The sequence below is a fragment of the Mobula birostris genome, chromosome 4 (genome assembly GCF_030028105.1).
Source record: "Mobula birostris isolate sMobBir1 chromosome 4, sMobBir1.hap1, whole genome shotgun sequence".
NCBI lineage: Eukaryota > Metazoa > Chordata > Chondrichthyes > Myliobatiformes > Myliobatidae > Mobula > Mobula birostris.
Genome location: NC_092373.1, coordinates 136725083 through 136739867, shown reverse-complemented (window position 1 = coordinate 136739867; position 14785 = coordinate 136725083). Strand labels below are relative to the sequence as shown.

The 14785-nt window shown below is 38.5% G+C and overlaps 2 protein-coding genes across 7 annotated transcripts in view; both read right to left on the bottom strand.

Annotated features, from left to right (window-relative positions):
- The window catches only part of adad1 (adenosine deaminase domain containing 1 (testis-specific)), a 72955-nt gene extending 67348 nt beyond the window's left edge, over window positions 1–5607 (bottom strand). For all 4 annotated transcript variants that reach the window (XM_072256109.1, XM_072256110.1, XM_072256111.1 and 1 more), the window contains exon 1: window positions 3674–5607. The gene's annotated coding sequence lies outside the window, so the exon portion shown is untranslated. The remainder of the gene's footprint in view (window positions 1–3673) is intronic.
- An 86-nt stretch (window positions 5608–5693) lies between these two features.
- The window catches only part of kiaa1109 (KIAA1109 ortholog), a 433731-nt gene continuing 424639 nt past the window's right edge, over window positions 5694–14785 (bottom strand). For all 3 annotated transcript variants that reach the window (XM_072256106.1, XM_072256108.1, XM_072256107.1), the window contains 3 exons: window positions 12347–12481; window positions 7568–7730; window positions 5694–6808 (listed from right to left, as the gene is read on the bottom strand). In XM_072256106.1, the coding sequence (XP_072112207.1) occupies window positions 6586–6808; window positions 7568–7730; window positions 12347–12481 (521 nt within the window). In that variant the 3' untranslated portion in view covers window positions 5694–6585. The remainder of the gene's footprint in view (window positions 6809–7567; window positions 7731–12346; window positions 12482–14785) is intronic.

The window sequence follows — 14785 nt, the reverse complement described above, 5'->3', positions numbered from 1 at the left end:
AGGGGTGGGGGACAATTGATGTCATTTCTTTCATCTACACCCATGGTTTTTCTGTATTTAATGGCAGTCTGGAGTAGACAAATATCAGAGTTGTATTGTACTTGGACAAAATCAATCTTTGAACATGGGGTACAAAATTGAAAAAGGTGATGAAAACAGAACTGAAGGTATTATATTTGAATGTACACAGTAGATGATCGTGTAGCACAGTTAGATTGGCAGGTATGGTGTTGTGTGCATCGCTGAGTCGTGACTGAAAGATGATAGCCAGGAGCGTAACATCCAAGCATGCACATTGTATTGAAAGGACAGGCAGGTAGGCAGAGGGGTGTGGAGTGGCTGTTGGTTAAAAAAAAAAGGTAACATCAGATTGGAGATGTAGAACAGCAGTCCCCAACCACCGGGCTGCAAAGCATATGCTACCGGGTCATGAGGAAACAATATGAGTCAGCTGCACCTTTCCTCATTCCCTGTCGCCCACTATTGAACTTGAACATAGGGTTGCCAACTGTCCTGTATTTGCTGGGACATCCCGAATATTGGGCTAAATTGGTTTGTCCCGTATTTCCCCCACTAAGGTAGAGCATTCCTATGAAACCCTTCGTGCCAAAATGGGATGAAGTGAAGCAATTACCATTAATTTATAAGGGAAAATTTTTTTGAGCGTTCCCAGACCCAAAAAATAACCTAACAAATCATACCAAATAACACATAAAACCAGAAATAAGTAACACTAACATATAGTAAAAGCAGGAATATGATAAATACACCCCCTATATAAAGTAGAAATAATGTATGTACAGTATAGTCAGGAAGATGAAGGCAAACTGATTTGTGGGAGGAAAAAAATCAGTATGTACCTGCATACGCACACAGGTGCCCACACAAAGCTTCATGGTCGTGGTAGTCTTTCTGGGGTAAAGTGTCCTGGGATTTGACTGCTACTTTTGTCCCTTATTTGGGAGTGAGAAAGTTGGCAACCCTAACTGTAAAAGACATGTTGAGGTGAGTTTAACCCTACTTGCGCACCCGCCCTGTGGTCAGCCGGTCCGCAACAATATTGTCAATATTAAACCGGTCTGCGGTGCCAAAAAGGTTGGGGACCCCTGATGTAGAATATCTACATAGGCAGCTAGTATTTTTTTTCTTTTTTTTAAAAAAAAAAGGTGAGAGCAGCAAAGTACTAAGGAGATGTGCGAGGCATATTTAGTTAAAAAAGTGGTGGGGGACCTAGAATTCACTGGAACAGACGGTAGCAGAGACCAAAAGCTTAGAACTGTTTAGAGGTTCTTAGATCAGCAAATTAGCAGAGAAGGGAGGGAGATAGTCAATGTGCAGGGAAGAAGGATTAATTAGGAGTCATTGGTTTAATTAGTTCAACAGATCACTGGGCTGAAGGGCCTGTCCTGTTCTACGAATAATAAAAGTACAATTTCCTGTGCGAATGCCTTTAAGTATCTGTTAAGATCTTCTATTTGCACTAACTGCACACACATTTCATCCAACCACTGAACAAATGTAATTTTTTACAAGATTATTTCAACCAATTTTAATATTGAAAGCACAAATAAGATAGCAATCCTATTGGAGATTAACTTAGAGATACAGTACAGAACCTTCCAGAACCATACCACCCAGCAACCTACTTATTTAACCCTAGCCTAATCACAGGGCAACTTACTAATGAAGCAAGCCAAGTGGAGGATTGCTTATCCAACAACACTTTGACTCCCATCCTCTCAACCGTGCACAGTAAACACATTCATCCCGAATTGAAGTAATTTGATCACAATTTGAGCATCCATTTTATATATTTGAATAGCAACTACCAAGAAGGGAAACTGCAAATAACAAGGCTCAGGAAAGAATAACATTTACCTGATTTAAAAAAAAATCTATCTTTGGTAATGTAAAGAAGAAATCAATAAAGGGTTTACAATAATAAAGTGCAAAATAATGGAATATCAAGAAAGTAAAGCACAGTAATAACCTAATTTGGGCTCATGGGGTAGATGTTACCCCATTAAATTTCTTCTTTGAATCTGAGATAATAACCATCTCAAAAAAATTCACAATAACACCTAGTAGTGCTTGACTTTCAAACAACAAATTGTGGAAAAGAGTCAGAGGTATAACCTGAAATGGGCAATGAATTAGTTAAAAGGGATCATTTAGAAGAGCTGCATCAAAAGGGTATGCATCCATTTTGCCTAGTGCCCGAGAATTATACCTTTAAATTTCCACCAATTACTTTCAAGCAGAAACTTAATGCAAATTAAATTACTATACCATATCAGAACAGAAACACCAACAGATTTGATAGTTCTTAACAAATTTCACTACAGTACACAAATTAAAAAAACTAAATCAATAAAGTTGGTTAAAGTAATGTTCAATGCCTACAATTACTTAGGCCAACCAAGTTCCAGATAAAGGAAACATTCAGGTCCTATAGAAAGCTCACGTCCCTTTTTTTAAAATCAGTAGACCGAAGGAATTGAATAACATGTGATTTGCAAATTTTCAAGGGTGTCATTAATAAGAGGGTGGGGTCAAAAGGATCTACCAATTATTACAAAGCAAAAACAGACACGGATAAATAGATTCAAATAAAAATAATAGTGCTCATTGCAATTATACAATTTGCAAACAATACATGAAGTTATTGACTAGTTGAAAAGTTCGAAAAGCTATACTTCCAACACAGTATTTCTCCTCTGCTGTACCAGCAAATTTATAGCCAATTATTGTCATCTACAAATACAATGTTCAAATCATTAAGTTTCTACATGATGGTCTCTTCTCTGAGCGCTACTGTCTTCCTAAGCATCTTTTAGTATACATAACGCACAACCTCTTTTTTTTAATGCATATGATAACGCTATGGGAAGACACTTTTTTAAAAGCCTGAAAGGCCAGAAAATCAAAAGAAGATTACAGCAGGATTCAATTGTCATAATTTCCGGATCAAATCATACACTTCGGGAAATGCGGTAAGGTAAATAGTGACTTTAAGGAGATAAATTTCATATTCACTTGAATTAATATTAGTCTGGAAAATACACTGCAGCTAATAAAAGTAATTGCATAAAGTAGAAACAACCTGAAAATGATTACATATACACACAATTTAATCAAACCATGTCTTCAAAAAAGCATGTTATTCATACACATAAAAAAATTTCGAATAGTGCTTGCGTTAAGGGCCGCAACAGCAAAACTCGCAAGTAATGAAAAATAAATATTTCCATTTGGTGAGAGCACATTTTACCATTTTATTATTGTCGCATTTTCGAATTTCACAGTATGATATATTATGGGTACAATTAGGTAAATTCGTTAACATACTTTGTGTAATGGTTTTCTTAACATGGACAATGAAGTGACTTGAGTTACTTTAACATAAACAGAAATATTCCTACACAAAAACTAAAGTGCTACATGATTAACATTGACATCATTTTTTGAAGTGTCAACCTATGAATGTTTATGATGCCCAAGCCGACTATGCCCTCAAACACAAATCACAATCCCACGTTTACCGATAGGCCTCCGCTCCTCTCCTCCTAAAAAAGATTGCGTACATGATAAATACACGACAATCACTTCTTTTACTATGTTAACACCTCTGTAAAATATCACGTTAAAAAGAAGAGAAAGCTGAGCAGCGTACTTCAGAAGTGAACGTCGCGGGATCTGATAAACCGAGAGATTCCCAAACTCAGCGAACGCTTCGTGCCAACTCGACGCTGCAAACGGCCGTTATGGCCTAAAAACCGCGCGGAGACAATGCGCCTGCGCGCTTATCTACGTCACGCCGCAGGGCAGAACCCATTGGTTCGCCGGTTCAAAGCCTTGAAAGTTTAAATCTGAGCATTTTTAAGTATTGTCTGTATTGGTTTCTTTCTGACGCTTCTTAGTGTAACGTTTTCTGTTTTTAGGAAACGATATTGACTGGTAAAGTACAATGTAGGCTGAGGAGATCATGAGCCTTTTTAAAAAATATAACATTTAGGAGTTTTTTTGTTGTTTTATCGTTGCGCATAGAGGTTTCACCATTCCAACCCCTGACCTTTTGTGTATGGGAACATCATGATGCAGAGGAGATAGACAGTGCCTGATACTATCGACCACCCTGCTCAAAGGTACTTGACCCATTGTTACAAGGAATATTACCAGGTTTATCTCTAGCATCTTGCAGGACTGTTCAATCTGGAAGTGACGTGCACCTATACCAGCCGGCGTTTATGCACCCGTGATTTAAGTCAGTGGAGCTGTAGTTTCTGGTTCAGCCGAGAGCCAAGTATAGGTTATCCAGTTTCTCTATTGAAATTGTTGAATGATTTTAATCCGATGAGCAAACTTCATTAAAGCTTTTTATGGACACTTAAACATGTAATGATGCAGAGACAGGTTCCAGAGATGGCAATGCATTTTGAAAAGGTTCTAAATGTGACGGCTGTTTCGTGACTTATATACCTTCTTCATTAGTTTTAAATAGGCTTATGGCAAGAGTACTTCACACAAATAGGGAACATAACAGTGGAAATCAGATGAGATCCCACATTGTCCAGGGATATTCCAAAATAAAATACTTTAAAGTTAGAATAAATGTTTTTTTTAAATAGTTATGACTTGGGATGTATTCAAATAAATTTACTGTTTATGTAAATGTACTTAGAAAATGTAAATGATATTTGACTGCACAGGTTGTGAAAAGCCCAGCAGAGTGATTCATAGAGGAGACTTAAGTTTCCACTTTGTTCAAAACTCTAGCCTCTTTGCTACCTGTAGCCTAATCATTTATGGAAGGATGATGTTAAATGCAATGTGCCTGCAAGGAACAAACACAATGACCAGGTCATGTGGAAGACTATGTGATGCATATTCTCCATTCCTTCCATTGAAGTTTATAGGCTTTGTCTGTGGGAGTTCAGATAAGTGTTTCAAGCTCAACCTAGCACCAGCAATCAGCACTCCAAGCTATTTCTCTAATCCCTCTTATCCACCAGGTCTTCCTATACTTCATCTCAGATTTGTATCAAATTTTTAAACTTTCCGTTAATGAGAATTATTGTGGTATAAAATGAAGACATTATTAGTTATCATCTTCAAGGTTTCCCTACCCCTTCTCTCATTAATTCTTGCAAGGATTCCTGTTTTCCATTCACAATCACAGGAAGATCCCCACATTTCATTCCCCCCTTTTTTTAAGCCGATCATCACGAAGACCACTTTTACTGATTACTTTCCCGTGTTTCTTTCTTAGCCACAAAAAAAGCAGGCCTCTGCACAACCATATGTAATTTTATCCCTTACCCCAGCTGAGTAATGATTTCACCCACATCCTTGCAAGTTCTTTTACCATCCCAACCTACTTCTGTCATTCTGATTTTATTTGGTAAACTGCATTTTCCAGTGCTTGACTTTTCCCAAACTCCAGAGCTCCTGCTTCAACATCAAAACCATCAATTCCTTTTCTCATTTCTCCTATCTCTAAATCCTCCATGACAGAAGTACTTCCAGAGTAATCAAGTTCTTTATTTGTTGCTTTAGGAAACCAGTCTGGAATTTCCTCAGCAAACGCCTCTATACCTCCTTTAAGGTCAACATCTACTCTTAATATTTGTGTGTTAAAGATGTTACATAAAAACAAGTTGTCAATCTCTGAAATAAAGCAAACAAACCCAACATCTGTCAAAGCACTTTATGAAAAAAAGTACTTTGAACTGTGATCACAGTAGTAAATTACAGAAATACATCTGCTAATGCATAAACATGTCATTTCACAAAAAGGGATTAAATAAATCTTGAGGTCGTGGTTTTAGGGGTTGGATGAGGGACAAATGTTAAGTGATTAAAACCACATCTCTGCTCTTTTTTAAGAATGACAGGGAAAAGGGATGTCAATTTAGTATCTTGTTGATAAGACATCACTGTTGCCAGTATAAATATGCCAATACAGTTTAAAAAAATAAAATATATAGCTTAATATGAAGTACAATGCATATGTTTTGTTGATTAGAGAGTGGTTACAGTTTAAAGAGCAGTGTCATTCACTTTTGAGTTTTAAAATACATGACATTCACCGATGAACTTATAACCATTTTGTTCTGTATGAGCAATAAAGTGATTAATAATTTTAACCATAACATTTTTTCTTTCCAGTGCAATCCATATCACAACAAATACATAACAGTAGCAATATAATTATGAACAACTGAAATATAGGATAACTCTTAATGTTCATTTTGGTAATTAAAATAAAGACATTAAATGCATTGTACATAATCACAAAGCTGATCAGCATTTTGACACTGTTCACTACTATATTTCCATATATACAATATAATAATTGTGCAATACTGAACTAGTTTAAAGTGGCACCACAGCAAACCGTTACAGTAATACATTCATAACAACAGTTATGCCAGTCATTAAATTATCATATGGAAGTATTCTCCAGTTGATCTTTGCTAATAAAGTTTCATAAAGTTGAATTCTATTAAAATAATTAAACACCATTAAATCCACAAATGAAATTTACAGCAATAACAATGAGTGCCTGTTCTCTTGTAATGAACTTTATTTTTGATGCTCTTCCTTATCTTTTCCTTTCTTTTCTTTTTCATCCTGTAGTGCTACTCCCAGTTTTTTAATAAGAACTGACAGAACTTTATCTAATGGATCCATGACACCTCGCTGCACCCATTTCGGTATAGTGATTCTGGCATGATGGAATCCCAGTTTTTGAAGAATATAATCTACACCCACGGGGTCAATCTTTCTTCCAGTCCAGGATATTAATCTGTTTAAAAATATCAACATGCCAACTTTATTAAACCATCACCAATTATTGCCAAAGGTATAAACTCTTAATATTTTTGATCCATGTATTTCCTATGAAAAATGATTGTGATACCTTCAAAGTGAAATGTTAGGGTTACTTAATCAAAGAAAAGGTTGGGGTTCAATCATATGTTTTCATATAAAGCAGTCAAGTATTTGTCATTGCTGCAAACAAACTGTTTTACAGCTTATAATTTTATTCCAGCATAAAAAGGATAACTTTTCTCTTGAGATTTTTGATTTGCTTAGCAAGCTATAAACAGTAAGTGAACATGAATGCAAACTAAAGACATTTCACAAGTACCCGAAATTATTAGAAATTTTTCATTTAACTTCTAGATATAAATTCAGTTAATTCCTTAACATCTTTGATGGGAAATATACTTTGTTAACAATGTAGTTAAGGTTCTGAAAGAGCACAAAAGGCAATTATTTTCTTGTTTAAAAAATGTGTTCTTACTAATCTAAGAGATCATTTCTTTTACAGGAATTGTACTTATGTTTTTGAAAACCATCTTTACAATTTCTTTATTTGGTAAATGGTCATTATTTAGGAAAGTAGTGATTATAAGGAATTTTCATATAAAGGAATTCTGAAGTGTGATTAACAGCCTCAAATTACATGGGAAAAATGCAAGTCTGGAATAATTTCAAATTTAATGCAAAGGTTCCAAAAGTATATAATCTCCATTCTAGAATTATAACTTGTAATGCTAACCTTAGTGTGGGTTCCAGGTGCCAGGTATTACAAACAAACTCTCTCCAATCTACAGTTGTGTAGATCACCTCCTCCTTGTTTTTATCTGTGGAACTGTCGTCATGAGCAATAACAGGACTTTTTTGGCCAGGGCGCATGGCAAGAACTCGAGGAGGAAATATTGCTACAAAGAGAGAGTGGATATTGAAAAGAATCACTCTTCATTTATTCAACATACTTTACCACTTACTCACGTAAAATTCTAGATATAGTGAAAGAAATTGCATTGAATCATGGGAAAAGGGTTAAAGTTCTATTAAATCCAACCGCGGAATTTTAGTACAAGAAAGAAACAATGAAAGCCTATTATATGTTTTAAGGACCACATGAAGATTAGTTCAATAATGATTATTGTTCCTATTAATGCCCCAAATTACTATCCAAAATTTCCATATTCAGAATAGTTATAAAAGTGCAGACAATATTATTCAAAAATATGTAGCATCAGCAAGGGAACTGATGAGGTGCCAAAATACTCAATGTTTTGTTTTAAATGATCCAAAGATCAATTTGAATGAATTGACACCCATCTCACTTTTAAGTCAGATCTTTTAATTTCAAGCTGTATCCATAAGCACATATTTGTAGCTGACATTAGCAAAAAGAAAATAAAAATAATGATTTTCAGAAGGATTACAGTTAAAGAAATTTAACCTCCTTTAGTCAGTAAGAACCTAAGGCATTAAATGAAGGAGGCAATAAAAGGAAGCTCAATAGAACATAGAATTTTGAGGAAAAGTAGGTTGGACAATTCCTGATCACTGTTGAATTGGAAATTAAGAGCTGATGGTCTGAATGACAATCTTCAGTTGCTGTGTTCTTATGTGTAACATTGACAATAATTCAAGTAAAGAAGCAATTAATATCCAATTCTGATGTTGGTATTCTCATGTGAATGCTGTCATTGTCCTCTAAGATAGCTGAGATGTTAGGTTCAGGTGGTGCTTGGTTAACATCAGGGTGAAGGATGATTTGTCAGGAATGCAGTGATTTGTAGATGGCAGAATGCCTTGGGTAGTCAGGAGGTGAATCACTCACCACTTAATAATTTGTTTTGTAACCTTGTATTTAATATAGCTAATTCAGCTAAGTTTCTGGTCATTGCTGAAAAAAAACTTTGTAACACTAATGTCGACGAATATTGAGGAGATGTGTCTCTTACTGGTAACTGTTCTTGCCTTGTGTAAATTTTACTTTAAACCTATATGATGCCTGAATTTAACTGTTTAAGTCCATAAGGCAGAGGAGCAGAATTAGGCCATTTAGCCTATTGATCACCTCCGCCATTCAATCATGGCTGATCCTTTTCACCCCTCTTTAGCCCCACTCCCTGGCCTTCTCCCCATAACCTTTGATGCCATGTCCAATCAAGAACGTATCAAGCTCTGCCTTAAATACAACCAATGACCTGTCCTCCACAGCTGCCTGTGGTAATAAATTCCACAAATTCACCATCCTATAGCTAAAGAAATTTCTCCGCATCTCTGCTTTAAATGGACACCCCCCCCCACCCGCCACCAATCCTGAGGCTATGCTCTCTTGTCCTAGATTTGCCCACCATAGGAAACATCCTTTCCACATCTACTCTGTCTAGGCCTTTCAACATTCGAAAGGTTTCAATGAGATCCCCCCTCATTCTTCTAAATTCCAATGAGTACAGACCCAGAACTATGAAATGTTCCTCGTATGATAACCCTTTCATTCCCAGAATCATACTTGTGTACGTCCTCTGAACCCTCTCCAATGCCAGCACATCTTTTCTTAGATGAGGAGCCCAAAAGTGTTCACTATACTCAAGGTGAGGCCCCACCAGTGCTTTATAAAGCCTCAGCATCACATCACTGCTCTTGTATTCTAGACCTCTTGAATTGAATGCTAACATTGCATTTGTCTATCTCATCACTAACTATACCTGCAAGTTAACCTTTAGGGTGTTCAGTATAAGGACTCCCAAGTCTCTCTGCATCTCAGATTTTTGGATTTTCTCCCTGTTTAGAAAATAGCTTGCACATTCATTTCTGCTACCAAAGTGCATTTTCCAACATTGTGTTTCATTTGCCACTCTCTTGCCCATTCTCCTAATCTGTCTCAGTCTTTCTGCAACACTGTTTCCTCAACACTATCTGCCCCTCCACCAATCTTCATATCATTTGAAAACAAGGCGACAAAGCCATCTATTTCATAATCTAAATCATTGATATACAGCATAAAAAGAAGTAGTCCCAACACCGAACCCCACTAGTCACTGACAGCCAACCAGAAAAGGATCCTTTTATTCCTACTCTACCTTCTACCAATCAGCCAATGCTGTATCGATGCCAGCAACTTTCCTGTAATACCATGGGCTCAAACTTGGTAAGCAGCCTCATGTGTGGCACCCTGTCAAAGGCTTTCTGAGAGACCAAATATACAATATGCACTCTATCCCAGTTATCTATCCTATGTGTAATCTCCTCAAAGATTTCCAACAAGTTCGTCAGATAAGATTTTCCCTCAAGGAAATCATACTGATTTTGTCCTATCTTGTACTGTGTCACCAAGTACTCCATTGCCTCATCCTTAACAATTGACTCCAGCATCTTCCCAACTACTGAGGTCAGGCTAACTGGTCTACAATTTCCTTTATTCGGCTTTCCTCCTTTCTTAAAGAGTGGAGTGACATTTGCAATTTTCCAGTCTCTGGCACCATGCAACAGTCCAATGATTTTTGAAAGATCATTACTAATGCCTCTATAATCTCAACTGCTATCTCTTTCAGAACCCTAGGGTGCAGTTCATCTGGTCCGGGTGACCTATGTACCCTTAAGTCTCTCAGCTTTTTGAGCACCTTCTCCCTTGTAGTAGTAATTACACTCACTTCTCTTCCCTCACACCCTTCAACAACTGGCACACTGCTAGTGTCTTCCACAATGAAGACTGATGCAAAATACTCATTTAGTTCATCAGCCATCTCCTTGGCCCCCATTATTATTTATCCAGCCTTATTTTTTAGCAGTCCCACATTCACTCTCATCTCTCTTATTTTTTACATACTTGTAAAAGTTGTTACTATCCAATTTGAGATTGTTTGCTAGCTTGCTTTCATATTTTCCCTCCTAATGATTCTTTTAGTTGATCTCCATAGGATTTTTAAAATCTTCCCATTCCTCTGTCCTCCCACTAATTGTTGCTTTGTTGTATGTCCTCTCTTCTGCTTTTACTTCCCTGGTCAGCCATGGTTATACTATTTTGCTATTTGAGTATTTCTTCATTTTTGGAATACATCAATCCTCCACCCTCCTCATTTTTCCCAGAAACTCAAGCCATTGCTGCTTTGCTATCATCCCTGCCAGCATCTCCTTCCAATTTACTTTGGCTAACTCTTCTCTCATGCTACTGTAATTTCCTTTACTCCACTGAAATTGGGCAGCACGGTAGCATAGTGGTTAGCGCAATGCTTTATAGTTCCAGTGATCCGGGTTCAACTCCCACAGCTGCCTGTAAGGATTTTGTACCTTCTCCCTGTGACCGTGTGGGTTTCCTCTGGGTCCTCCGGTTTCCTCCCACAGTTCAAAGATGTACCAGTTGCTAAGTTAATTGGCCATTGTATACTGTCCCATGATTAGGCTAGGGTTAAGTCGGGGGTTACTGGACATCATGGCTCAAAGGATTGGAAGGGCCTATTCCATGGTGTATGTTAATATTAACAATAATAATAAAATACTGTTACATCAGACTTTATTTTCTCCCTATCAAATTTCAAGTTGAACTCAATCATATTGTGATCACTGCCTCCTAAGGGCTCTTGCACCTTAAGCTCCCTAATCACCTCCGGTTCATTACATAATACCCCATCCAGTATAGCTGATCTCCAAGTAAGCTTAATAACAAACTGCTCTAAAAATCCCTCTTGTAGGCATGCAACAAGCTCACTCTTTGAGATCTATTTCCAACCTGATTTTCCCAATCGACCTGCAAGTTGAAATCTTCCATGACGATCATAACATTGCCCTTTTGACACGCCTTTCCTACTTCCTGTTGTAATCTGTGGTTCACATCCCAGCTACTGTTGGGAGGGCTGTATACATCAGGGTCCTTTTACCCTTGCAGTTTCTTAACTCAACCCACGAGGATTCAACATCTTCCGATCCTGTATTCAATATCTCTACTGATTTGATGCCATTCGTTACCAGCAGAGCCATGTTACCCCCTCTGCTTACCTTCCTAACCATCCGAAACAATGTGTAACCTTGGACGTTTAGCTTCCAACTACAACCATCCTTCAGCCATGATTCAGTGATGGCCACAACATTATACCTGACATTCAGTAATAGTGCAACAAGATCATCCACCTTACTTCTTATCCTCCGTGCATTGAGATAAAACACTGAGTACTGTATTTGCTACCCTTTGTCATGTCTTGCCCTTACTTATCCTGCTATATGCAGACAAGTATTTGCTAATTCATGACTTAAGGGACTGTACTATGTGAAATTATCAGTATGCATCCTATTTCTGACCTTCAGGTAGAAGTTGGTGAAGCAGCTCTAGATGATTAGACCTGATTCCAAAGAGATCAATGAAAATAACCAGCATCTGGAAAAATTTGTTTCTCTCTCATCTCACAACTACAAAATATGTGGGAAATGGGGTAAGCTGAGGAGAAACTGTGACTATTTAGAAGAAAGTGTCAATTTGTAAAAAATCCATGAAGATTGGTAGCTGTTATCAAGTTTATGAATTACCTAAAATATAGTTTACCTTTTTCTTTCTCTTTGAGGTAAGCAGATACAAGATCATGCAAGAACATAATCAGTTCAGCGTCCATGGTGACACAAATGTGATCAGTGAATTCTGTCACAACACTGCATTCTACCTTAGGCTTACTGTTGGCATCTAACAGAAAGGAGAAAAATATTATATTTTTAAAGCCTTGTGTGCAGATATTTTTGCTTAAATTATTCATATTAAAGACTAAAAGTTGAATCCAGAAATACCAATTTTATCATAATCAGAAATACCCCCTCTGAATGCACTGCCTTCCACTTTCTCCGCACCAATCCCAACCCTACCATCAAACCCGCAGATAAAGGGGGTGCTGTTGTAGTGTGGCGGACCTTGCTGCGGCCAGGTGGAAACTCTCAGAAACTTCCTCATACCCACCCTTTGAAGAGGATCCCAATCTGGACCATCAGAAAACTGTCTCCAACACCATTCCTGACCTCATCAACTCTGGCGAACTCCCATCCACTGCCACCAAACTCATAGTTACCTTACCCCGCACTTCTACCTCTACCAAGACCCACAAACCTGACTGCCTGGATAGGCTTTTTGTCTCTGCCTGCTCCTGCCCCACTGAACTCATGACCTCATACCTCAGCTCCATTTAATCTCCCTTGGTTCAATCCCTGCCTACATCTGTGACACTTCTTGTGCTCTTGATCTCTGCGGTAACTTACAATTCCCTGGCCCTGACTACCTCTTTTTTTCCCACCATGAATGTCCAGTCCCTATACATTTCTATCCTTCTATCCCCCATCAAGAAACCTTAAACCTTTCCATTTCTTTCTCAATAAACCAGCCAAGCAGTTCCACTCCACCATCACTCTCCCCTGTCTGGCAGGACTGGTCATCACCCTCAACAATTTCCTTCGGCTCTTCTCACTTTTTCCAGACTTGAGGGGCAGCTATAGGCCCCAGCTATGCCTGCCTCTTTGATGGCTATGTAGAACAGTTCATGTTCCAAGGCTTCTGTGGTAATGCTCCCCAGCTCTTCTTCCTTCACACTGACAAATGCATTGATGCTGCTTCATGCACCCATGCTGAGCTAGTCAATTTCATCAACTTTGCCTCTAACTTCCACCATGCACTTGAGTTCATTTGGTCCATTTCTGACACCTCCCTCCCCTTCCTTGGTCTCTTTGTTTCCATCTCTGGAGACAAACTTGTCAACTGACATCTTTTACAAACCTACCAATTCTCACTGTTAAGTTGACTACATCTCTTCCCACCCTGTATTCTGTGAAAATGCTATTCCCCCTTTTCACAGTTCATTTGTTTTCACCACATTGTTCCCAGGAAGTGCTTTTCCTTTCCAGAACATCAGAGATGTCCTCCTTCTTCACAGAACAGGGTTTCCCTTCCTCCACTGTAGATGCTGACCTCACATACATCCTCTCCATTTCTGGAGCATATGTGCTCACCCCATCTTCCGACTGCCTTTACAGTGAGAGAGTTCTTCTATCCTTACCTAGCACCTCATGAGCCTAACATCTAACACATCATCTTCTGCAATTTCTACAATGTTCAAAGGGATCCTACCACCAAACATAGCTTTACTTCCCCTCTCTCCACTTTCTGCAGGGATCTGTGATTCCCTTGTCCATTTGTCCCTCCTGACACATATCCCTGCAAGCAGTCAAAGTGCTACACTTGCCCATTCATCTCATCCCTCACCTCCATTCAGAACCCCACACAGTCCTTCCAGGTGACGCAACACTTCACCTGCGAATCTGCTGGGGTCAACTATTGTGTCTGGTGCTTCCGATACAGTCTCCTCTACATTGGTGAGACTTGTCGTAAATTGGAGGATCGCTTCATTGAGCACCTCCACTCCATCCGCCAAAAGCAGAACTTTCCAGTGGTCAAATATTTTAATTCCGATTCTCGTTCCAACGTCGTTCCATGATCCCCACTTGTTTCAAGATGAGGCCACCCTCAGGGTGGAGGAGCAAACCCTTACATTCTGTCTGGGTAGCTCTAACCTGATAGTATGAATATTGATTTGTCATTCCATAAAAAAAATTCACCTTTACCCCTGCCTCCCCAACTTCTTCTATTCCTCACTCTGGCCACTTACCTCTTCTCGTCTTCATATCATCTCCCCAGATCCCCTCCTCCGTCCTTTTCTCCTATGGTCCGCTTTCCTCTCCTATCAGATTCTTTCCTCTTCAGCTCTTTATCTTTCCTATTCACCTGGCTTCACCTATCACCTTCTCCTTCCCCTCCCCCAAGCTTTTTATTCTGGTGTCTTCTCCCTTCTTTTCCAGTCTTGAAGAAGGGTCTCAGCCTGAAATGTCGACTGTTTATTCATTTCCATAGATGCTGCCTGACCTGCTGAATTCCTCCAGCATTTTGTGTTGGTTGCTTTGGATTTCAAGCATCTGCAGACTTTCTCATGTTAATAATCAACAGGAAAAG